General features: G+C 39.3%; 1 protein-coding gene across 3 annotated transcripts in view; it reads left to right on the top strand.

The window, feature by feature from the left end:
- The first annotated feature begins 2722 nt into the window (after positions 1-2722).
- Sparcl1 (SPARC like 1) overlaps positions 2723-25414 on the top strand; it is a 39539-nt gene continuing 16847 nt past the window's right edge. The window contains exons 1-5 of one of the 3 annotated variants that reach the window (XM_042668426.1): positions 2723-3082; positions 20627-20691; positions 21919-22068; positions 22764-23714; positions 25151-25223. In XM_042668426.1, the coding sequence (XP_042524360.1) occupies positions 20638-20691; positions 21919-22068; positions 22764-23714; positions 25151-25223 (1228 nt within the window). In that variant the 5' untranslated portion in view covers positions 2723-3082; positions 20627-20637. Of the gene's footprint in view, positions 3083-20626; positions 20692-21918; positions 22080-22763; positions 23715-25150; positions 25224-25414 lie in introns of those variants that run through there. The other 2 variants (XM_042668427.1, XM_042668428.1) reach the window with 2 other exon arrangements.

Consider the following 25414-nt stretch of genomic DNA (forward strand, 5'->3'; position numbering starts at 1 on the left):
CAAAAAGGGCTGGAGGTGGAGATCAAGTGGGAAAGCTCCTACCTACCAAGTGTGAAGCTCTGAGTTCAAGTACTACCAAAAGAGATTTTTACATTAACCCATCCTTCAATAAGAAATTTTTGATGATTTCCTAGAAATATGTCCATTTTTAATACTAGAAAAATATTTGATTTCCATAGCTCTTCCATTTAAATTTTGTCGGCATAATCCTTGAAATCAATCTCAAAGCCACCTCCAGTTTATTAAATTGGGGTCCCTAAGAAAATCTTTAATCCAATACAAGAAAATCCTCCCCGGTCACCAGTGGCTCACGCTTGTCAACCTAGCTACTCAGGAGGCTGAGATCCAAGGGGCGCAATTCAAAGCCAGCAGGGGCAGGAAAGTCCATGAGACTCTTATCTCCAATAAACCACTCAGAAAACCAGAAGTGGTGCTATGGCTCAAGTGGTAGAGCGCTCGCCTTGAGCTGAAGAACTGAGGGACAGAGTCCAGGCCCAGAGTTCTAGCCCCACGACCAACCAAAAATAAAAAAAAGAAAAGAAAAAATCCTCTGAAATGCTTTTCCTATATCTCCTGCAAAGGTCTCACAACTCTCATGTTCCCCAGGACATCTTTGAAGTAATGAAGTAATAGCGCCTGCACGCTCCACATGTCTATGGCCAGATGTACACATAAGCTGAAGAGAAGAAAAACCAACAGAGCCCACTCTTTCCTCTTCCTCAGAGGAGACTTCTGACACTGGCTAAGGAAAACACTCCATTGTCTAAGACCCAAGGACATCCTATCCTTTCATCCTGTTTCTGGAAAGGCACTTTGGAGCCAGTAATCCTGTCCTGAGACGGAGATAGTCCCCAGCTGCATTGCGATTTGTTTTTGGTTTCTAGGCACACTGCCCAGTTTCCTCTGCTCCCGAATGTGTCTACCTGCAAAACAGAGATAATTCTTGTTACCTTTCTCTTGTAGTGTTCTGAAAATAAACAAATGTTTCCAAAGTGCTTTGAGAGATTTGGATGAAGGTGTATTTACCTAGCTTTATAGCTCAGGGCTTTGCTTATATTTTATTTTGCTTTGTTTTTATTAGGTTGCTTTTTGAGGGTTGGAGGTTTGTTTTTCTTTGGGCTGGACTTTGGCATCCATTTAGATATTTTAACTTCATTAAGTTGCAATCATTTATCTCATGTTTTCAAGAGCATTTCCAGAATGTGAAGAAAGCACATCTCCTACATTCTAGTAAAATAGAGAGAAGCATACCTCTCACTCCATAGAACTTACCAGCTTGCTCAGAAAGAGATGGTAAGTCGCCTAACACAAGTATGACTGTTAAACAAGGTGGTTGGGAATTCCACCTTACTAATTAGCTTGATTTGTAATTCTATTTCACTGATTACAGATAGAGACCCTGAAAAAATCACTTTGCCTAATCAAGTCTCTTACATAAACTATCGTAGCTAACATTTACTGAGTGTTTAATAAGCGACAGGCAGTGTCTTATGTAGTTTTCTTATAGTGGGTTTCTTAAAATTCAGAAAAATTGCCAGAAATATATTGTGATCATTTCCATGTATAGCTCCATCATGTAGATAAAGATGCTGAATGAAGCTTGGAGAGGTTATATAACATATGTCTGTTCTTGCAGTTGAGAGAAAGAGACAGACAGACAGAGAGACAGAGACAACAAAGAAAGAGATAGAGAGAGATAGAGATAGAGAAGTCAGGCACTCAAGAGGCTTAGATGTGAGAATCTTGGTTCAAAGCCAGCTGGAGCAGTGTAATCTGTGAAACTCTTATCTCCAACTAATCACCAAAAAGCCAGCCTTGAGCAAACAAAGAGATAGCTTCTAAGCCTTGACTTCATGCCCCTGTACCACTAGCGCGCACACACACACACACACACACACACACACACACACACACACACACAAAATAGGCTAAGATATAAATCTAAGTTTCCTGGCTTCAAATTCTGAACACTTAGCCATTATGCCCATCAAATGAGAAGAACATAGTTAAACTTACTTCTGATAGACTTACTAGTCAACTCATACAATGCATAAAAAGCTGTTGACACAGTGTCTGACACATAACAAATGTGCAATAAACATAGGTGGGGATTCATAATAGAAGAGATTAGACATACATAAATAACAGAATGCCAGGTCAAAAATAAGCACACATTTCCAGCTGGCAGACACCTTCCTAGAGACCAAACCTTACAAGCACAGGATTAGAGTAGGAAGCGGGGATAAAGGATTCTATAATTGCCACATCTCTGAATCAGCATACCAGTGAGCTATAATACCAGGAGCAATGGTTCAGATAAATCTAAATTCCCAAAGCTCACTTAAAGAAATGTCACAGTTGCTGAAGTAGCCTGCTATTAACATTCAGACTGCATTCATGAGAACCATTTCCAATCAAGCCATGGAAAAAATGTTATCTGCTACAATTTTTCTTTTCTTTTTTAACCCCTACTGCTCGCTTGTTCTTAGGAAGAAACACTGACATGAAGTTTCTTTTCAAAATCTTAAAATTATCCCCCAACAAGAAATATTGCTTATAAAAATCTTTCAGAGCTGTTTGGAAGAAAAAAAAGAAAAAGCAAGCACAAAGAGCCAAGTGCTTATATTCTGGCCAAGTTATGAGCCTGTGAGAACAGGAGCTGGGGGCGGGGGGGGGAGGTGGGGGCTGTTAACTCCATGCACGCCAGCAGACTTGCTTTTTCCCCTCTGGGCTTGCATTTCCTGCAAAGCTCATCTTGCCCTCAGAAGAAGAGGCCAGCCTGCTACAGAGATCCAGGAATCTGCAACCAAACCGATGACAGTCTGAAACACTCCCTTGCTGCCAGCCTCCAAATTCTCATCGTCACTTCAGACCCGGACTAGTTGACAGAGCAGCAGAATTTCAACTCCAATAGACTAGAATGTGTTTCTGAGCAGAGAAAGCAGAGCTAAACGAGAGAAGGGGTTGAAAGAGTTTCTCTTGGGTATTTGTCAAACTTTTATTTCCTGCTGGAAGCAAAGAGGGGATTGAACTTCAACTTCAGTTTTCTACTAGAACTCTGGGTCCAGCCACCTATCTGAAGGTAAATTTCAATATATTTACTGCATTACTAATTGCTTTTGTTAAAATGATTGTGTTATGATCTAACTGTTCAATATGTTTGCTTAAGTAATGCAAAGCCATTCATTAAAAAATATTCTATATATGATGTATAGAAACGATCCTGAATAGGGAATTTTACCAACTATATCTATGTTTTCCTTTTCCCTACAAGATTAAATTGCAAACTCTAGCAAATGATGGTTTTATAAGGACCAAGAGCAAAGATAAAAAAATAGTTGTTAGCCTGAGTAGCATTAAGACCGTAGTGAAGCTTAAATATCTTTTGTAGATATATTTTACTAAACATGAAATAAACCATAGGGAAAATTGTGTTCTAAAATAAATAATAATTTTTAAACTGAAATAATTTGTATTCCATATTTAAATTATCTAGTTATTCAGTCACCAGCACAATCTGTACCTAAAACCATTGTAGAATTATAGTATTTTGCTTTTCTAAGATAGGAAAACTCCTCTGATCATATATTCTTATTGGGTCATTTTTTTTGTGTTGTTATCCCTTGCCGATCCTCTTTGTATTGCTTTATAATGAATATTTTCATGCCTCCTGTCATTTGTTAAGATCTGCACTACACATGGGCATAATATTTCTCTAATTTCAGATGCTGTCTTATTTAGAAAAAGCCAAATGGAGGAAGGAGAATTAAAGAGCTAAAGACATTCTGATAGCTCTTGTGTTATAAGATGCTATTCCTGTCTCTGTCTTCTACAATACACCAGTAAATGCCACTGATGCTTACTCATTCCTCCAGACATTAAAGGTCACCCTGTAGAAACCATGCTTTCAACTACAGATCAATACTGCACAAACACTGCAGCAAGAGGTACTGCAGGGATATTTTGTTTTCACTGCCTTCCTTCTGCAGAGGCTAAATATGTCACCTTGCTATTGTATCTGCTTCCTGGCCATGAGTTTCAGCATTCTGAATAGAAATGTTCACTCAATCTAACTCAGTAAAATCTTTCTTTTTATTCTCCCCTTTCTCTTATATACCACCTTCTTTAGCTGACAGCTTACTTGGATCTAGATGATTATGGCTGTGGCTTTTTTCTTAAAAGATACGATAGTTAAGGAAGATTAAAATTCTATTTCTTTCCACCCAATAAGATCTATCTAAACAGAGAAATCTATTTCATCTGTTTTAACATTCAGTTAACTCGCATTGCCTTCTGCATTTTGGAAAAGAATAGGTATGCATCATTTGTGGATCATGTCTTTTTTCTTTCAGAGAATTTTAGTGCAGCCATTGAACAATTAAAATGCTGGAGATTATTTTCCTTCTCCTTTTGGGATTTAATCTCCAGTAGCTTTTCCTGACACCATCTCATGCATCAACTAAGCAAAAATAATAAATAGTGATGCCAGAAATGAAGTGTGTAGTGATGTATCCGGATAAGCCCCAAATATTCTTCATTTCATTTCCTCTTAAGTGTTATTTTTACTCAGTTGACTTGTAGCAATACTGAAATGTTGGTATTTTTAGCACATGTTGGGAACATTTTTCAATCAAGTAGGACATAATCAACTTTTATTAAAGCTTGGGGTGTGCTTTACTTTTATCACTTTTCAGTTCAGGAAGTTCTCCTGGTTTTGTGGAAAAGGGGCCCCCTTAAATTCAAGAGAATTTCCCTGATAGGTCTAGCTGCCTGAGAGATACATATCCAGCTAGGCCAGAGTATGATTCTTACATGTCTCACAAAGGCATCTTCTGGCTTTGGCAGAAGATGAACCAGCATGGCTTTCATTAGCATCAAAAAATGGACTGAGCTCTGGAAAACAGAGTGTGTGGTCCTGACCAAAACTTCTCCATAGGTAGGAAGCTAGTCTAATAATTTCAGTAAGACCATGGGCTCTGGTTATATATGACTGTGTAGATTTGGCTTATGATACTTGAACACACAGACTTGGTTTATATCTAGACTTTTCCACTAAATAACACCAAGATTTAGGACAAATAACTTCACCTTTTTGTGCCTCTGTCTCTTCATATGTGAACTAGGAATGCAAAATTAGATGCTGAAGAAACTTGATGTGAAAATCCAGTGAGGAAAGCAACAATGCTTGGTATATACAAATTAATCCATTGATCATAGCAAATATAAAAGTATTGGCCTAATTAGAGTTACTGTTGAAAAAAACAGTGGAGAAAGGGATTCTCTTATTTCTTCCTTGTAAACATTCTACTCATCACATAGCTCTGAGTCAGCACAGAAGAAGAACATGGACTTCTGAGCCTTATACACCTAGGCAGGATCCCTGACTCTACCTTCTACAGGGTAAGCATCTACTTCATACTTGCTTGTACTCATTTACCCAAGTAGTCAGCAAAACAGTGAAACTGTAGTTTTTGACCCTTTGCTCAATCTCTAGGAGCTCCAGATATAAGTCCAGCGCTCGCCCCCATATGCCAAATAAAGAAACATCTAGGTGAAGGGCAAAGAAAGGTGATTTATTATGCAGCAGCCATGGGAAGACAAGTTTTGCCATCATCAGCTATTTTCAGAGGCTCAAACTTTTGACTTAGGTTAAATAGAGAGAACTGGGGGCAGACAGGGAGAAAGTATGCATAGTTACTACAGTTCTAAGTCACAGGCAGACTCAGAGATGGCTTCCGGTGGTCTGGCAGTTGGTTATCTCAGGATTGCTCAGGTGAGCTCAGGATTGCATGGCTAGGTGAGCTGGTATTTCCTGGATTCCAAGATGACTACAAAGTGACTACAGGAGAGGATGGCTTGGGGCAAAAGACATGGATACAAAATGGAAAACTCTAGAATGTCTAGCCTTTATCCTCTTCCAAGTATCAGAGTAAGCTGTCAATGTTTCTCAAGAAAAGACAAAAGGCAGATTTAAAACACCTCTTACAATGATTAATCATCATTTTAATGTAAAATCAAATGCAATATTTACTAACTACCAGGTATAGGACCTGACAGAACACTTACCACATGGGAATTTTAGTGGATTTTATTCATAAGAAATCTTACGTAACAGTAGGGTATCCATACTGCATCTAAGAAGGTGTTTCTAGTTGCAAGGTTGGAGATTAAAAAGAACATATTCTTTGAGTTGTCTTTTTTTTTTCAATTCAAAGACATGGAAAGACATCTGACATTCCCCCTGGGGGACCCCAACATGAGCTATTTGTTACTGTGAGTCTTTCTGCTTCACCAATTGGCAGCTGCTTAATGGCCCAGTCAAGTGAAACCAAGGAGCAATTTCTGTTGCAGCCTGCCTTAGGCTAAGTCAGGAGACAGGCCGCTTTGCAGTCCGTCCTGCTTTATTGCCCTACTTGGACAGAGGGGAAGGCCCCCAACATTTTTCCTTTCAGATCTTTTCTAAAGGCAAGAATAGGGCTTTTGACTTGCCCTGGGAGTATTTTCTTCTTCTTCTCTCCCTGACATTCAAAAAGAAAGGGGTTTCTTGTTTAATTTTTTTTTTTTTGGTTTGGTTTTGTTTTTTGTCACCCTCTCTTCTTGGGTCTCTAGCATTGAGCTGTCAGCTGCTTTTCCTGGCTGTGGGAAGCAGCAGCTCCTCGTTACCATAGCAATGAAAGGGCATAGAGGAACTCCCAAGTCATGACCTACTGTGTGAACAGCTCTTAGTGGGCTTTAAAAAGCCTTCTTTGGAAATGAAGATGCCAGTCCTGGCACGTTGCCTTCCTATTATGCAACCAACTTATACACAGTGGTTGCAGTAGCTAAATGTTTCCTTTAAAGATTCAGTGAACAGGAGGTATTAAGAAAATGAACAAGAAAGCTGGCTGGTCTGCTGTGAGGTCCCAGGGAGGAAAAAAAACTCAGACAGCAAAAATGGTCTCTCAGATGGAAATGGTCTCTCTTGACATCGCACATTTCACACTCCACAAGCCATTTTTTCCCCAAGTTCCCACCACCCCCTCCCACCTTCACGTGCTGTTCTTTGGGGCAGTCTCCACTTGAATCTTGACACTTATTCTCTCCCAGTCCTTTCGGTTTGGTTTGGTTTGTTGTCGGTTGTGGGGCTTGAACTCAGGGCCTGCACACTGTCCCTAAGCTTTTATGCTCAAGACTAGAGCTTTACCACTTTGAGCCACAGCTCCACTTCTGGATTTTTAGGTGGTTAATTGGAGATAAAAATCTCAAGGACTTTCCCGCCCAAGATGGCTTTAATTTGCAATCCTCAGATCTCAGCTATCTTGGTAGCTAGGTTTATAGGCCTGAGCCACTTGGGCCTGGATCTCTCTCTGTCATTTTTTCTTTTGGGTCGGTCGTGGGGCCTGAAAGCTCTTCAGCTGAAGGCTAGCACTCTACCACTTGAGCATCAGCCCCACTTCCGGCTTTTTCTGCTTATGTGGTGCTGAGGAATTGAACCCAGGGCCTCAGGCATGCAAGGCAAGCGCTCTACCACTGAGCCACCTTCCCAGCCCCTCTCTCTCTGTCATTTTTATCCCTCTTCTTCCTTCTCCTTCTCCTCTTCCTCCTCCCCCTCCTCCCCCTCCTCCCCCTCCTCCCCCTCCTCCTCCTCCTCCTCCTTCTTCTTCTTTTGACAAGGTTACTGGCCTTGAACTCTCTATGTAGCCCAAGCTGACCTAGACTTGAAATCCTCCTGCCCCTACTTCTCAACTACTTCTCAACCCTACTTCTCAGCTTTTTAAATCTTATCCTCTCTATGCCTCTTTCTTTTCATCTGTGAAATAGACACAATAATAGTCAAAAAGCAGTCATGAGAATTTAACAAAATAGTGTATTAAGACACTTACTGTAGTATCCAACTCATGGTAAACACTGAATGCTATCTCAAAATATCCCATTTCTCCTGAATGGGAATAAGAGCTCATCCATATGACCATTGTAGGATTAATTAACATAATTTACATGGATGCTTAGTATGGAATAGTTGTAATTTATTTTTTCACGATGAGGTCTAACTGATAGGAATAGACTTTTTGAATCGAATTTCCTGCGAGTGGCCTCCAAAATATGCTGGCATAAACGTGAAACTGTGAATTTGTGAAGAAAAGACATAATTCTGAATTTTTAAAATATTTTCTATGAGTAAAGAAAACTGTAATCATCTTGATTAATACTAGAACAACCTCTCTGTCTGAAAATGCTTTTTAAGATAGGTGCCAGTGACTTATACCTGCAATGCTAGCTACTCAGGAGACTGAGGTTTGAGGATGGAGAATCAAGGTCAGCCCTAGCAGGAAAGTCCATGAGACTCATCATCACCAATAAACCACCAAAAAGCCAGAAGTAGAGGTGTGGCTCAAACAGCCACAGCCTTGAGAGAAAAACCTAAGGGAAAGCAACCTGGCTCCAAGTTCAAGTACCAGTTGTGCCCCCCCCCCCGCCCCCACACACAATGTTTTTTAAATGAAGTCTTCCCTTTAGCTTCTTCAGGGTTTTCTAGGTCACACAGTTGAGTAAATAAGCAATCCTTTTATGTGGTGCCTTAAACAACTGATGTTTCCGTTCTCCTACATCCTGTGCAGCATCAGAGATGTAACAAGGAGCCAAACCAGACAAAGGCAGTGTTCTGCAAAACTCTGGTGTCCTTGTCCTGGGGAAGAGAGCCATTAATCAAATCACTGCATTACTGAAAAGGCAGGTGCCCAAGTATAAGATGACCTTGCATACAAAGCCATCTTTATTTTTCTAATGAAAAGATTTGTGGCAACTTAAATGTATAAATGGACAGTGTATTCCAACATTTATTTAGGAGATTTAATCTATTTTATCTTCAAAACTTGTTCCATTTTGAATATTTTATATGTATAAAAGGGACTTTACATTTCTGCCTTCAGGAAAGTTTCATTAAAACTTCAGTGTCTGTGCACTGGATCCACTCTGTAATTATCAAATACTGAATATATCATCAATTCTTCTGTAGGTCACTTGTAGATCACCTTTTTAAAAAATCGGCTGATGCTGCAAATTATCCCAGGCACAAGACGTCACTCCATGGTGATACGTGCTACATTTTAATTGCTTACCATATTGCTTCTTCCAGTGCTCTTTAAAGGGCTTATGTAAAAATCACATGGATCTGCAAGTGTGGTTTTCTAAAACAGCATAATTCTAACACTTCACTAGTGAAGTCATACCTCAAGGATAATGACTAAGTCTGCTTTCTCCTCTCTTCTGTCAAGCTGACCTTCTGAAGAACGAAAACAAGCATTGCTTGAGATCATTTCAGATTGTTTTCTGAATGACACTTTGCTGCCCCAAATGAAGAAGCTGAGATAGTTGTCTTGAATATGAGAGGTTGCAGCAGCCCTGGAATATCCGGCCAATCCCTCTTTTTTTACATCATGATTGGGAGGGAAGTGGAAAGTGACACTGTATTTGCACATACATTGCATACAATTATATTCTGAAATGAGAAGCATGTGGCAAAACACATTTGTTCTAAGAATATATGTAAGGAACCTGGCCTCCCCGCAAGGTCTGTGATGGCTTCTGCTGATCTAAATGCTAAGTGCAGGTTCACTCTGGAGCTGGGTGATTGGGAGGAGTGATTGGCTTCCAAATCCCAAGAGCCTAGGCACCTTGTGCAAAGACCGTGGAGCAGGAACCCTCTGACAGCAAGAACAGGGGAGCTCCCCCAAAACCTCTCTTTTCCAAGTATTAAACAAAGGTACTCTGCTTGAAATTCTTAATATCTCTATGAAATTCTAGCTGGACTCAGAGCCCCGATGGGCATGACCATATGGCTACACACAGGAAAAGTTCAGTTAGGAAGGTAATGGCAGGTGAATGTCAAGGTCCAGGAAAACCTGCATCACTGAGTGTAATTGTGTCATGTGTACTGTGAGATCAGGGCCACCTTGATGTCAGGTGGTGACTCAGCAGAGAACTCAAAATAGAAGTGTTTTGTTTTCATCCTTCAGATGACTTTAATGTCAAACCATAGTGCTCACCCCAGAGACTCTTTATTACTCTTAAGCCCTTAAGCATCAGTGTTACCTGAAGATCAGGTAACAACATGCATTCAGCACCCAAAACAGGACCAAGGGGTTTGCTCTCTGAAAACGAGGCCTGAGCCTCACGTAAAGACAAGGAGAATGTTCTGTTTGAGTCTGGTTTTTGTTTACTACCTTTCCCCAAAAGGCAAGTTTCCCACAGTTTTAACTACTAAAAATAGCAACCTACATTCAAACTCAACAGAACATACCTGGCCTTATTTGGAAGGGTGCATGTACATAGTCCAGGATGTAAAATGACAATCAGAAAGAGAAAAACAAAAGAACAGAAAAATCAGTAAAGGCAACCCTTTCCTTTTTTCCATTTGGTACATCCTTTTCAGGTTATTTAACTTTAGGCAAAGAGAGATTAAATAGACCAAGTAGTCACCATCTGCCTTGAAAAACAAAAATCTCTGAAGCCAGAGACTCAGGATTTTAGCTGCAGCTGCGATTGAAGTAGCCAGCAGCTAGATGCTCCAGCTACATGAGGCACTTAGGACAATAGGCAGAAACTTCTCATTACAAAGATTCAAAGCAAAACTACCCAGCACTACAATTTCCATCAACCGTTGGCCAATAGAAATGAGGAATCATTTTGGAGGTAGGGATGACTGAGTTGGCACTCCAGTTCACTGGTTATGCTGCCTGTGAATGAGCAGCAAAATGAGAGTGGAGGATGATAAGAGAAAGGAGGGAACAGTTGGTGTTCAGGGAAGGCAGGTGGCTATGTGAAGTAGGTTTAAGTGGCAAAACACTCTGCAGAACTTCAAAAATACATTTTTTTCTCTTTTTCTCATTTCTAAGTCTATTATCTCAGGTATTTTGTGACAATAATGGAGAACTAACACAGTTGACCTGTAGGAAGAATGAATAATTCATAACTTACTTAGACCAGTAGGTTCAGAATAATCCACACATTTTTCTTAATTTAAATTAATTTTCTAAACTAATAAAATCAATTCCTATTCTAAAAGATATAGGAAAAGCAAGCCAATGCAAAACCATGCCTCTCTCCTCACCTGAACTTTCAGATTTCTAGAAAATACTGTGCCAGTGGAAATGAATGTAATTACAGAACAGAGCACAGATTTGTCATATGGCAAAAACAGAAAAGCCACATTTTGAGAGGTTGAATATGGAGTCTTTATTAGAGCCCTGGTGGCCTGCAGATGGACTCCTGGTCCAAAGATCTGCACCCTGTGAATATACTTAACACTGTCAGAAAAGACTGAGCTATGAGAGCCGGAAAGGAAAGACAAAGTAAAGAAACAATACCAACAAACCAGACTAGCTCCTACAGAGTGAGACACCATGATGACCAGAGAAAAGCCAGAAGACAGGAGATAGAGGACACCAACACAGAGACTTATGGCATGGCGTAATGATGCCTGAGCTGGTTTGGACCTAAATAGGGTCAGATCAGGGGGGGTAGGGTCACAAGGAGCTTGAGAGTTTATGACCCAAAACTGACAGGTCCAGTAACCTATTGTCCAAGCCCTAGCCCCTGCCTCCCAGGATTCAGGCAAGCCCATCACCTGGGATGGGAGGTGGGATTTCCCTGGGGCTAAACAATACCATGCAATTACATATCCTCTTTGGATATAAACAACATGGTGTATCTGCGGTTCAAAAGATGGCTTGTCTCACCTCTAGGCCTTGGAAGCTGGTTGGACAGCCTCCATCTCCTGGGTAGGTGCCAGGATGGGTGTGGAAACAAGGTGACTTACTAAGACCTAGTCTTTCCCTTACTTCAGAATGAACCACAGGACCAATAATGGTTGTTTGAAAAGTTCACTATTCGGTCTAGATAGAGGTGTATGTCTTAGGAGATAGTTATTTCAGAAGAAAGAGCTAAAGATGAATTTGATGGCTTCCTTCAGAAGAATGTTCTATTTCCCGCCAAATACAATGTCAAATAATTCTTAGCTATTACACACACAGCCTCCCTCCCACCCTGCAGCTAGAGGACCACACACTTGTTCTTTAGAGGCCAAAGCTGGATTTTCCCCATCAGATGTGAGGCAGCTGACCCATGCCTGGCCCATTCCACTGTGCCTATCAGGCCTACGTCTGCAGGTGTGGCTACACTGTAGTTCCAGCTGAAGAAAGATATTCAGGCCCCTTTCTGTGTTTTTCCAGAAACAGCTTTCGGAGTTGCTGAGAAATCTAATTACTGTTTTCTTTCATGGTGAAATCCAATTAAAACCTCTCTCATAGTGAAAGCCAATCCTTTTAATAAAAATAAAATTTAAAAAAAAAGCTAAACAAAGGGGCTTCAAGCTGGGAATGTCTGTTCTTTCTGGGGCAGCTCTGCAGGAAGGTTGCAGTGACCTTGGCCTACCTTGCTAAGAACAATGACCATAGTCTATTACTACCCTTTCCTCATATAAAGAAAACTAATTTTGTATCTGATGCCAAGAGTTTGAACAGTGTTTCCAAAGATCCCTTAGACAAAGCAAATTCTGAGCCAACATCTGTTCCCTCCACATTTTTTTAATGTAACAAGATAACTTTTCTTATTGAAGTTAGAATGCCATGTTAAATTTTAAAGGAGTGAGTTATTTCTTTTCTTCCTACAGAGTAGCACACAAAAAGCCCACCAGGTCTACATTATGAGTGGTTCTTTGCTGCTTTCTTTCTTTCCCTCTCTTTTTAAAAAACAATGTGTTTAAATAGTGATGGCAGTTAGGTCTGAGACTGTGGTGATAACAGGGTGGCTGCCTAGCTCTCTGCTTCCTATTATCTTCGTAACAGGGCTAATAGCTCTCAGGGTCGGGGTCCGTAGTCCAGTTCCTGGTATGTACATTTTGTATACAATGTAATGCATCTAAAATACAACTTTGTTTCAACTCAGCTAATTGGTCTACTTCTGATGAAGATAAATTTTCCTAAGTTTTAGGACTAACCAACTAAAATCAGATTTGAAAGCAATGTGTAAAACGTTGTTATACTGAGCTAGTAAGTTGGAGTTCCTTTTGTTTGAAAAAAGGCTGAAATAGAAGGGAAAAGAATAGTACTAAACAGGATAGATATTGGTGGTTCATACCTACAATCTTAGTACTCAGGAGGCTGAGATCCAAGGATCAACATTTGAACTTAGCCTGAACAAATCTAAGAGACTCTTACTTCCAGCTAACCCAAAAAATATCTGAAAGTAAAAGTGTGGCTCAAGTGGTAGAGCACAAGCCTTGAGGAAAAAGAGCATGAGGCCTTGAGTTCAAGCCCCAGTACTGGCATGTGTGCATGTATACACATGCATACATAAACATACATACACACACACACACACACACACACACACACACACACACACACATACACACACACACACAGAGTAAACAAAATGTACCAGTTCAGATAGCACTAGAAAAACTTAAATGAGGGCATCTTGGCAATAAGAAGTAACTTTATTGACAGAAGATGTGAAGATATTCAAGCCAATAAATCCTAAATTTTGAATCAAGGGTTGTGTAGGTCAACAACCCAGTAAAGACTCAATCAATAGAAGAGAAGAACTCAAGTTTGGGAACTTGGAGAGAATGTAATAAAGGCATGTAAAAAGTATGTAAAAAAACATATGAGGTTGAAAGACAAGTTAGAAAGAGCTAAGCTTATACAGAAGAGAAGAGAGATTTTATGAACCCAGACAAGAAATTCTTTATGAGAAGTTCACCCAGAGGATGTGTGAACTGAATGGCTGGAACAGTTAAAGGAAGAGAATGATTGGAAAGTGATTGGCCAGCCATATCTTCCTCTTTTCCCCAAATCTCTTGCCAAGTCTCCCTACTGGCTAAAAACAACTTGTTAACACAATTCGTTAACACAAATCATTCTGAACCCAAAAGGATTGCATGGAAAAATAGAGAGAGAATGCGGATGAGCAACTGGAAGATGTCTAAATATCCAGGGGTGATAAATCTCTTTCCAGAGAAGGAGAGGAAGAATGAATAGCCTTCACTTATGGACCAATTGTGCCTTTTTCTTGTTTGAAGGAATCTTCTTAGAACTTTCTCTCTAAAGCCATAAATGAGCTATAGCTTTATTACCCTATTTTCAAACAACTCTTCTAACTCTGACCACCATTCCACTAGAATGTATTGTCTCTACTTCTTTCACAGAAGACAGGTAATGAATAATGCTATAGCACTGGGCAACCAATTATTTCCCCTGTCAAAAGTGCTGGCCTTCACCAACGTACTGTTGTACCAGACGCCAAATTTTAAAGGGAGGGACCTATGTAAGGACGGAGTGCTTTCATTTGTTGTTCAGACAAGAACTAAAAGCTCCTGAAAACACACCATTATTTATTCCCCAGAGGGCTCTAATACCATGAGAATGAGGCTACTTGGAACTGTTTTTAGGTATTAATTGCTGTTTTTTCTTAAATCCTGGAAGAGAAGAACTCCCCCAAATGAACAATTCTTGTCCATTGACAGAGCTGAAAGCCCTTGAAATTGCTCTCTCCCAGCTAGCAGAACTTAACAACTGAATTACTGTGTTAACACAGGAGACACAATTTCCTCTGAGTCCCAAGAAGCTGAATTTATACTGGTAAAGTTTAACTAAGAAGAGAAATGCAAATAAAAGCAAGCAGAAAAGAAGCAAGAACTTGGTATTCAGGGGTGGCAGAAAAAGAACAGCATTAATCTATGGGATAATTCTAGGGACTAGCCTTCTGAAAGGGAATTGCCAGGCTATTAACAGCAGGGAGAAAATTATTTGAATATTAAATCCTACAGTATCACAAATTCCACAGGCCTTCAGGTCAGCCATTCTGAGAGGATGAATATAGTGTTTGTAACCCAGGAGTTGATAGATTGAGATAGATAGATAGATAGATATAGTGTGTGTGTGTGTGTGTGTGTGAAGATCATGTTCATATACAGGACTTGGTATGGAGCCCATGTAAGGACCCTGAAGTCTGAACTAATTGTGCTGTGATACAGCATATCCATTTTGGCCATACTCAGATAACTGTACCCCAAAGATTATGCAAAATTACTGGGAGAAGATTCCTAACTGTAAATATTAGAAGTCCTACATTCAAAGAAAAAGAGGCAGTTGAAGGACAGATACTGTCACAGGACTTGAGAACGAATCATTCATATGGATAAAATACTTTTGTCAACTCTACTGTGGTGCAAGGAGCAATGGAGGCTCTCTGGAGACAAAAGCTGAAAGAAAAACCAGAAAATGACCTGCAGGGATTTTGGAAAAAGACAATGAGATTAGTGAATGGTATAATAAAAGAGGAGCTCTGAAAGGAATGATGAAGGAGTGTGAAAAGGTGGTCATTTTACAGTCTTGCCTATGAGAAGCCTTTGGGATTCTCCAAATATAATTATGGTAATCTCTTAATTACATGTCATGGAAAAGGGAGAACATGCACATTTCTTCTGAGCAAGGAAGGGATCTCTGGGAATGTCCCTGAAAAGCCACACAATGAGGTGTACTTTGATTGCCAAGACTAGGCTAGGTGCAGTGGCAAAACTTGTGTCATTGGAGAAGTGAAATGTTCAGGAAGTTCTCTTTGGATGGATTTTTGCCATGAAGTAGGGGTGTGGTCGCAAGTGAAACACTCATAGCTAATGTACTTTCCACAGTACTGACCTGGTGTGTACTATTAGCTATTATTAAAGTCAAGGCTTTTCCAATAAAATAATAGTTGGGTGCTTGTAAGTGATTCTAATCTTAGTGAATGTATATGAGTGCTACTTCATATAAAATACTATTTATTCTAATTATCTAGTGTCACATAAAATTTAAAGAATTGCCATTTTATACTGCTTGAAGATTTTTTAAGTTGGTGGCTTAGTGGAAGTTTTACAATGGTCTAGGTCATTTGGTGTCTTTTTTTTTTCCTTATTTATTAATCTAATGTCAAGGGCCAATGAGGAATGTTACAGTGACAGGAGCCCAAATTGCTGCAATTTAGTGCTGTCCCATTTGTGACCTTTATCCAAGGTCAACTCATAATTCTGTATGGCAGTTCCAACCAGAAATAAGAAAGAAAAGAAGGTTGACTCAAGATTTTGTGTATGGAGAGTTTGAGCAGGAGACTCAGGGTACTCAGCAGTGAGATGAACTAGTCTGGAGTGTCCCAGATGGCTCCACTCACAGGTCCTTTTTCAATGACATATAGAAAGCTGCAATGGTTTAGGACTATAAAATGATATTTTCAGTGGCATGTCACTCTCTTGCCACTGGCTCAAGTTTCCCAAAATAAGTATTCTAAGAGATCCAGATAAAAACTCCAAGGCCCCTATGGTCTGGCCTCAGAAGTCTAAGAACATCACTCTCGCTCAATCACTTGTCGAGTAAATCACCAAGGACAGTTCAGATTTAAGGGAAGGAGAACAAGACTCCATGTCTCCGTGAGGGTAATAGCAAAAATCAATAGCCACAGCATTTAAATATATTAAATCAGAAATGAAAGAAATTCTCTTAAGGCAGTTACCCAATGTGAGTTAGAACTGAGTTGACATCTATTGAGAGTTTGGTTCTTAGTGGGAGACCCATTCCTGCCACAGCAAATTTGTTTGAATGGCACATTGGCCAGCTAATAGAAGAACGCTAGGCATTTGAAGGTCCAAATGCTGACTTATCCTAGAATGGTCTTACCCAATGCAGCCTGTCATCTTTTAGTTTCAACTGAAGTTCTTCTGGAAGTTTAGTTACAAGACACCTTGTTCTAGGAAAGATAAGGACTTCCTGGAAGTTCCCCAACTACTCCACATCTTCAGCCTCTTTTGACTCATGGAAATACACACTGGTATGAAAGAAGGAAAGAAAGATAAATGTAAAGACATTAAGTAACAAAATGACTTAAAGTGTGAGTTATTAATAAGCTGTTTTCTGTCTTAGTGTTTCAAGAGATGTTAACATTTTTCACTTAGTTTTTATAGTTGGTGATGTTACAAAATGATTAGGTAATCCCATTTGAGAGTCCAACCAACCATAGAAAATAAGTCAGAAAGGCATTAATATTTGCCCTTTTTGTACATAAAAAAAATCCTGTGTCTTGACCAAAGTCTCTTAGCTGATTAAAGGAATTCAGATCTACCACTGAGACCTTGCACATTTAGAGAGAGAATTTTTATCTAATGTCACATCAATGCTGCATACGTAAGTCTTATAATCATTTCTGAAAGTTTTTCTCATTGCTAAATTTTTCATTTGGTTTTATTTATTCCATCTGCAAAATAGCAATCTGCATTTTGTAAAGACAGCACACCAAACAGGAACATCTCAAAATAAAAACGAACTTTTTACTTATCCAAGAATGAATGGTACTAAGCAAGGACATCATGGTTCTTTCTCATTTTCAAAGTACTTTGCAAGCATCAGCAAATTGAACCTCCCAGACTCTTTAGTATGACAGTTATTTTCAAAATATTGCTCATTTCCCAGCAACGTTCTCCACTTTGTCCTGTTTATGCAAATCAACACATTTGTTCAGTCTTTCAAATAAGAATCTGAAGACCTTGAAGTTATTTTGGTCAATGTGTGGCACCTACAGTTAGCTGGACAAGATGAAGTGACCAGTGATTTTATCTAAAGGACAAAGTAGAGCATAATAGAAGTTCTGGATAGAAGATTGTTCTACAAGTTTCTCTCATTAGAAATTAATTTTACTGATCCATCACAAGGAATGATATTTTATCTTTTGTAAAGAAATAGATGGACCTGGAGAAATATTATGTAAGCCAGGCCCAGAGAGACAGGACATATATCTTCTCTCATATTGGAAGTTAGATCTAATTTATAAATATGTGTAAACATATATAGGGTCATATGATCTATACAAAAACATATTAACTGTAGTATGGAAGAATATGCAGAGAAGAATTCTAATGATGTAACTCCTTTGAACAAGTAACTTATAGTATAACAAAATGAATACCAGGAATCTGGTATTCTTGAGGTATGTGGAGAGGAGTCAAAGGGAGGGAGATAGATGAATGGAGAGAGGAGGGGGAGAATGCAGTCATAAACTAGGAAAATTGAGAGGATGAGTAGCGTTGGGAAGGAGAACAATGGAAGGACATTGATCAAGATGCATTGTGCTCATCAATTGACATATTGAACTGTAACTCCTTTGTACAACTACTTAGAGACAATAAAAGATAAAATTTTTTAAAAGAAATTCAATATAGGTATCTCCCTAATAATTGAAAGCTGGGGCAGTTTCCTACTTTAATCATTCTAAATGATGTGCTATACTGGCTTCAAATTCTGTTTTCAATTTCAAGAATGGAAATAAACAGGAGATTCCTGAAAAAATACTACCAGGCTGAGACACAATAAACAATCAGAGCCCATGCAGGAAACAATGAGCCCTCCACGGTAGGTGAATAGTTGTATTGTGTACAACTATTCAGCTAGTGCTATAAGACAAGCTCAGTTGTTTGTTGTTGTTGTTGTTATTGCTGAAGCTTAAACACAGGGCCTGTGCTCTGTCCCTGTGCTTCTTCTTTTGCTCAAGGGTAGTGCTCTACCACTTGAGTCACAGCAACACTTCTAGCTTTTTCTGAGTAGTTTATTGGCAATAAGAGTCTCATGGACTTTCTTGCCTTTGCTGGCTTTGAACTGTGATCCTCAGATCTTAGCCTCCTGAATAGCAAGGCAACCCTGCAGCTGTGGAATGGTTGTCAGGATTCTCAGCGTTCTAGTAACTTCTTTGAGTTAAAACAAATACTTTTTACCTGAAAATAGAGACTCATCAGTCTAGGACTATCTCCTAAGTATGTGTGAAGAAACTACAAGAGTATGTAGAATTTGAGACAAGCAAGTTTTTTTTTTTTTCAAATTATTATTCAGTAGTTGTACACAAAGAGGTTACATTTCCATAAGTCTGGTTATGGGTGCACTGAAAGCTTATTTTTAATGAATGAACCAAGAGCAAAGATATTCTGGAACTAGAGCAGCTTGAAACCACCTAGGGGAAAAGGTGTGGCCAGAAGAAGGAGAAAAAGTTTGTGTTACATTTAAGACATATTTGTTGTCCTATGTCAAACATAATGCTAACAATAATGACTGTATTAATAATAATGTTGAGTGACAGTAGATAGGGCAAAGAAAATGATTTCATGGTATCATGGATCATACTGTCCAATTTTCAGTCTTCTTAGATCAATGGCAACCTTTGGCAAACAGGAATTTTTGGTCCTATTCCATAGATGAAGTTTGGAAAGTACTAAATGGTAAAGTACTACCCAAAGCACCATAAAAATGTAAGGAAGGCATATTAAACTCTTATCAATGAATCTATATTCCTGGGGCACTGACTTAATATAACCATAAAGTTTTGCTTTCTGCCTCTTTTTCTTAAAGAACAAAGAATCCAATGAGGTGTCAGTGGCTCACACCTGTAATCCTAGCTACTCAGGAAGCTGAGACCTGAGAATTACAGTTCAGAGATTGCCTAGGCAGACAAAAATTAGACACTCTTTTCTCCAATTAATCAGCAAAAAACAAACAAAAAAACAGAAATGGAGCTGTGGCTTAGTTTCTGCATTGGCTCTGATTACTTACTGGTAGAACAGAAGCCTAGAGCAAAAAAGCTGAGGGAAAGCTAAGGCCCGAGAGTCAAGCCCCAGTACACATAGGCATGCGTGTGTGTGTATACACACACACACACACACACACACACACACACACACACACACACACAGAATTCTAGCAAAGAAAATAAGGATTCACAGAAGTTGTAGCTTCTTAATTAAATCTTCACATAATTTTGAATGTTTGTTATCTTTTGGAAAATGCATTTTTCACTGATACTTTACAATTGGCATTCACCAAGAGAATAAAATATTTTAAATTATCATCAATAACACAGAGAGTAGATCCTATGTATTTACTCCACACATTTAATTTTGGATATAAAATATTAGATTTTGATACAATAGTCATAGAATATATTTTAGAGAACATAGTGAAGGTAAAAGATGGTAGCATTTGAAGGTTCATGAAATTCATAGACTATTTCCTAAAACGTTATAGCTTAGAAGATCATCTAAATCACCCCCTTCACTGCGAATCACTGGAATAAAAAAAAGAGACATATTAGTACTCCTTAGTGTGTGTGTGTGTGTGTGTGTGTGTGTGTGTGTGTGTGTGTGTGTGTGCGCGCGCACACACGCGCCAGTTCTGGGGTTTGAACTCAAGGCTTGGGTGCTGTCCCCGAGCTTTGTGTCCATGGGTAGCGCTCTACCACTCAAGCCACAGTTCACATGAGAAAACTGTCCCTAAGAAGAGGTAAGTGACTTGCTCAAGGTTATGAGCAGTTATAATTCTAGCTGAAGCTAGAATGTTTCCAGGATGCCAAGAATTTTAATGCTTTCTTTGGGAAGGCCAAAATATGAAGGAGCAATTTTCACAAGGACAAAATAAGGTAAGAAGTGTCATTTATCTTCCTTTTCAGATGTTAGTTCACTAAGACAATGACTTCTAAATTCCAAGGACAATATCAAACTCAATATTTACTAAGACTACCACTTCATCTCCCCTAAGGAAATTGTCCCCATCACTGAAATTATCTTCTTGATTCACAGGTCTAGAAAGCATGAAGACTGTTCTGATTTTCCTCTATATCTTGGGAACTACAGCTGCAATCCCGGTAACTTCTGTTCTCTTTCTTCATATCTCCTTCTTTAGTTTAGGACCTTTCCATTAAAAGAAAAAAGAAGAAGAAACTGAGCACCAGTGGCTCATGCCAGTAATCCTAACTATTCAGGAGGCTGAAATCTGAGGATTGTGGCTCAAAGCCAGCCCAGGAAGGGAAAGTCTACAAGACTCATCTCTAATTAACCACCCGGTAGTGGAAGCTGTGGTTCAAAGCAGTAAAGCACTAACCTTAAGGAAAAAGTTCAGGGATAGTGAGTGCCCAGGCTCTGAGTTCAAGCCCCAGGACCAAAAAACAAAAACAAAAAAACAAACAGCAGGGTGTGGGCTGTTTGTTTTACAGGCTCAGGTGTGTAATCTGAGCTACTCACGAGGCTGAGATCAGAGGATCACAGTTCAAAACCATCCTGGGCAGGAAAGTCTGTGAGAATCTTATCTCCAATAAACCACTCAGAAAACCAGAAGTAGCACTGTGGCTCAAGTTGTAGAGCACTAACCTTGAGCTGAAGAGTACCTAGGCCCACAGTTCAAGCCCTACAACCAACAAAAACAAAAACAAAAAACCACACATATTCTTGCCAGGAGCTGATGGCTCATGCCTGTAATCATAGCTATTCTAGAGGATGAAATCTGAGGATTGTGGTTCAGAGCCAGTCCATACTGAAAATCCCTGAGGCTCTTATCTTCAATAAACTACTCAGAAAAAGCTTGAAGTGAATCTGTAGCTCAAGTGGTAGAGTGCTAGCCTTGAGGAATAGCGCTCAGGTCCTGAGTTCAAGCCCCAGGACTGGAATAAAAAAAATGTATTTGTACTTTTTAGTGTGTGTGTGTGTGTGTGTGTGTGTGTGTGTGTGTGTGTGTGTATGTGGCCGCGAGCGTGTGCACGCGCGTGCGCCAATCCTGGGGCTTGAACTCAAGGCCTAGGCCCTGTCCCTGAGCTTTTTTGTGTCCGTGGCTAGCATTCTACCACTTAAGCCACAGCTCTACTTCCTGCTTCAGTGGTTAAATGGAGATAAGAGCCACACGAACTAAAACACAATTTGATTTTTTATTTCATTTTACATAATACTATTGACATTTGTCTGTATCTTCAGAAATTCTAGACAATATCTTTTTATTGATATTATGAATAAAACATACTGCTATGAATAATAACAAGAGCAACTAGCAATTTTTAAATTGGTGTCTAGTTATGAAAAACACATATTTTTTAATTTTTCAGACAACTGCAAGGTTTTTATCTGACTATTCCAAACCAACTGCTGAAATATTGGTGACTCCCGACAATACTGCAATCCCCATTGCCGAGGTTGAAGCTGCAGAGAAGGAAGCTGGAGCAGCCACAGAAAGCACTCCCAACCATAAGGTAAAGGTAATACCATGGCATTAAATATGATTTCTTCTTTCTCCAAAGAACTCAATATCAAGGCCTCATCAAAGAGATTACCCTATTTGTTTCTGTTTAATTTCTTTAAATATGTTTATCATCACATAAATCTCTTAACCAATACAAGATTTAGGAGCTAATGCAACCATATATACACATATATATTATAGTTATATAATTACTATATATAATTGGGGGGATTGCTTGCTTCTTTGTTTTTCTGCTGGTACTGGGGCTTGAATTTAGGGACTGGGCACTGTTCTTTAGCTTTTTCACTCTAAGCTGGCACTCTTACACTTAAGCCATACACTCCACCTCTGGATTTTTGGTGGTTAATTGAAGACAAGCATCTCATGGCCTTTCCTGTCCAGGCTAGCTTTGAGACAGCCTCTTGAATAGCGAGGATTACAGGCATGAGCCACCAGTGGCTTGTTATGTAGTTGTTTAAATTTATAAAACTCAAATTCAGGTTGAATCTTTGGCTACAAATCCAATTATATATTCACATTTACAGAGTCAAAATATATTTACAAAGTCACACAATCACGCATTTACTTGTGATCACATTTACATAGTAATGCTTGAAGAAAAAGAAAGATGAGTTTTTAATGTTTGCTTATGAATTGTAAATATGATTGCATTGTCATTTGTTTCAAGAACAAACTTTTATTCTTTTTAAGGCTGAAAAATCTTCAATAAAAAGATCAGAAGAGGAAAACCCTGATCAATCTGTAGAACAGGACAAGACTGACAGCCAAGAGGTAGGGTTGAAGGACCAAGAGGACAGTGATGGTGATGTAAGTGTGAATCTGGAATACTCCCCAACTGAAGGGACCTTAGACTCGAAAGAAGATTTGAGTGAGACTCCAAAGAAACACTTCCCAGAGAACACTGACTCCCCCGCTGCTGCTTTCAGTTCCACTGTGGAATCTCACCAAGAAAACACTGCAAAAGGAGAGGAAAATGAAGAACAACCTGTAAATGAGTTATTTGAGTTGAACAAGAACAGTTCACATAGCGAAGACCTAATCGATGAAGGAAACCAAGAGCAAAATCCAAATATTCCCAATGGAGATGGAGAAGAAGGAGAAAAAGAGCCAGAGGAAGATGGTGTCCTCAATGATGACCAAGAAAATGAAAAAGAAGTTTCCAACGAACATTTTAACAGGAAGCAGGAGGAAGATAATGACCAACCTGATGCTCTTTTGGAAGACTCCAATCCACCAACACAAGCAAGTGAGATGCAAGATGAATCGGAGCAGAGTCACCAAGATCAAGGAGAGAACTCTAATGCAGAGATGGAAGAGGACCATATATTGCACAGCAGTAAGCAAAGTGAAGAAGGAAAAACTGACCTTGAAATTACTGACAACCAGGAGGACATAGATGTAAAAACTGCTCCCACAGAATCGACTGATGATGGTGATGTTCTGTCCGAAAGTCATGGAGCTGAAAGTGATCGGGAGAATGATGATCCTAAGCATGGTGAAAGTGATGACTACTTGATGCCGAGTGAAGACAGTTTAGAGGCTGAAAAAGGTCAACCCATTTCATCTTACCTCAAGTATGAGCAGGAAAGATCCCAGGAGGATGAGAATGTAGATACCAGTGAGACTAGAGGCTACCAAGAGGTGAGATTATTTATATCCGAATTTGTCTAATCATGTTAGTTATCAATATAGAGTAGTGAGTTTTCTCTGTGCTCTCAGGCTCCTGTATGTATTTCTTTCTTTCTTTTATTGTGAAAATACTGTACAGAAGGGTTACAATTACATGGGCAAGATAATGAGTACATTCCTTATCAAGCATTGTAGCCTCCTCCTTTGTTTCCCCTTCCCATCCTCCCCCTGCTCATCCACCCAATCCTACTCCCCCGCCCCCCACCAAAGTTGTAAAGTTCGTTTTTGACATAACGACTTAATACATCTCATGGTTGCAATAGGTCCACCTGTATCCCTATTTAAATGATTTGTTTTTTTCCCTTCCCCTCCACAAATTATGCCAACATCAAATACAGGGAAAGCAGGGGTTATACTGTGGGGGAGGGCCATACAAAGCAACAAAGAAATCATCTTATAAATATGTGAGAAACAATCGCATGAAAGAAAAAACATTTGAATACATATCTTCGGCTTCATTTCCCTAACATCAACTTATCTGACCTTTTCTGCTTGACTCAGACATATACTAGTTATCCTGTGTGTATTTCTATCAGCGCAATACTAAACTCAGTATCCCTTATCTGAAATGATTGGAATGAGAAGTGTTTCAAATTTCATGTTCTTTTTCTATTTTGGAATATGTGCATATGTAAATGTAATATGTCTAAACATAAAATCCACTTGCATTTCCTATTATACATACTCAGGTACTAGTATTGATAGAATACTCTCAACGTTTGCACTTTGAACATGAGATCAGATGGGAATTTTCAGCCTGTAGTGTCATATAAGCACACAGATTTTTGGAGAATTTAGGACTTCACATTTCAGGTGATGTTCAGCCTGTAGAATTATTTACTTTTCTGTCCATATTCATATTTAGACCAAAAACACCTGCTTTATTTGAGCTGCTTTGAATGAAACCTTGGGTTTGACTCACAGTTAATTGAAAGGAATAACCTTTAAGGAGGAATTGACATGGTTTTGGGTAAACAAGTCATCTCAAACATTGAGAACTCTGCTGCCTCTAAGAAAGGAGTTTTGGGGTTATTTTTTTTAAACCTAAGAAAGCTTGATCAACCTCATGGAGATTACTAATGCATCTCTGTCCTAATCTAACTATAGCAAGATGTTACCACACCATTAATATATTCCCAAAGCCAAAGCAGAGATGGTTACTCATAGTGAGTAATCCGCTGGGCTCCAGCACTGAATGCAGATGGTCGGGACTATAAAGAGTGCTGTCCACCTACACTTACTGTCTCCCTCCACAGTTGCAGCTCATTTCCTGAGTGAGGTTTGACAATATTTGCACTTAAAGAACTGTGAAGGCATGTACTGTGGGAATATAAACCAAGTAATGGTTCTCTGAATAGAACCTAACTTTTGCTCTTGTTATTTTAAAGGTTAAGAAAGCTGAGAGCTCATCACATGATGATGAACCGTCAAGTGAAGACAATTCAAGGCTGCACAGTGCTGGTGAGTAGGCGCTAAGCTTACTGATGATGACAGCTAAGCAGCTGTCTGTAATTGTATCAGCGAAGAAATGGAATTGCAGGTACTAGTGCTTCAACTAAGGGCCTGGGCACTATGCATTAGCATTCCTTCAAGGTTAGCTCTACCACTTGAGCCACGTCTCAATATCTGGCTTTCTATTGGTTAATTGGAGG

The sequence above is a fragment of the Dipodomys spectabilis genome, unplaced genomic scaffold (genome assembly GCF_019054845.1).
Source record: "Dipodomys spectabilis isolate Male_0828 unplaced genomic scaffold, ASM1905484v1 ptg000436l, whole genome shotgun sequence".
Lineage (NCBI taxonomy): Eukaryota > Metazoa > Chordata > Mammalia > Rodentia > Heteromyidae > Dipodomys > Dipodomys spectabilis.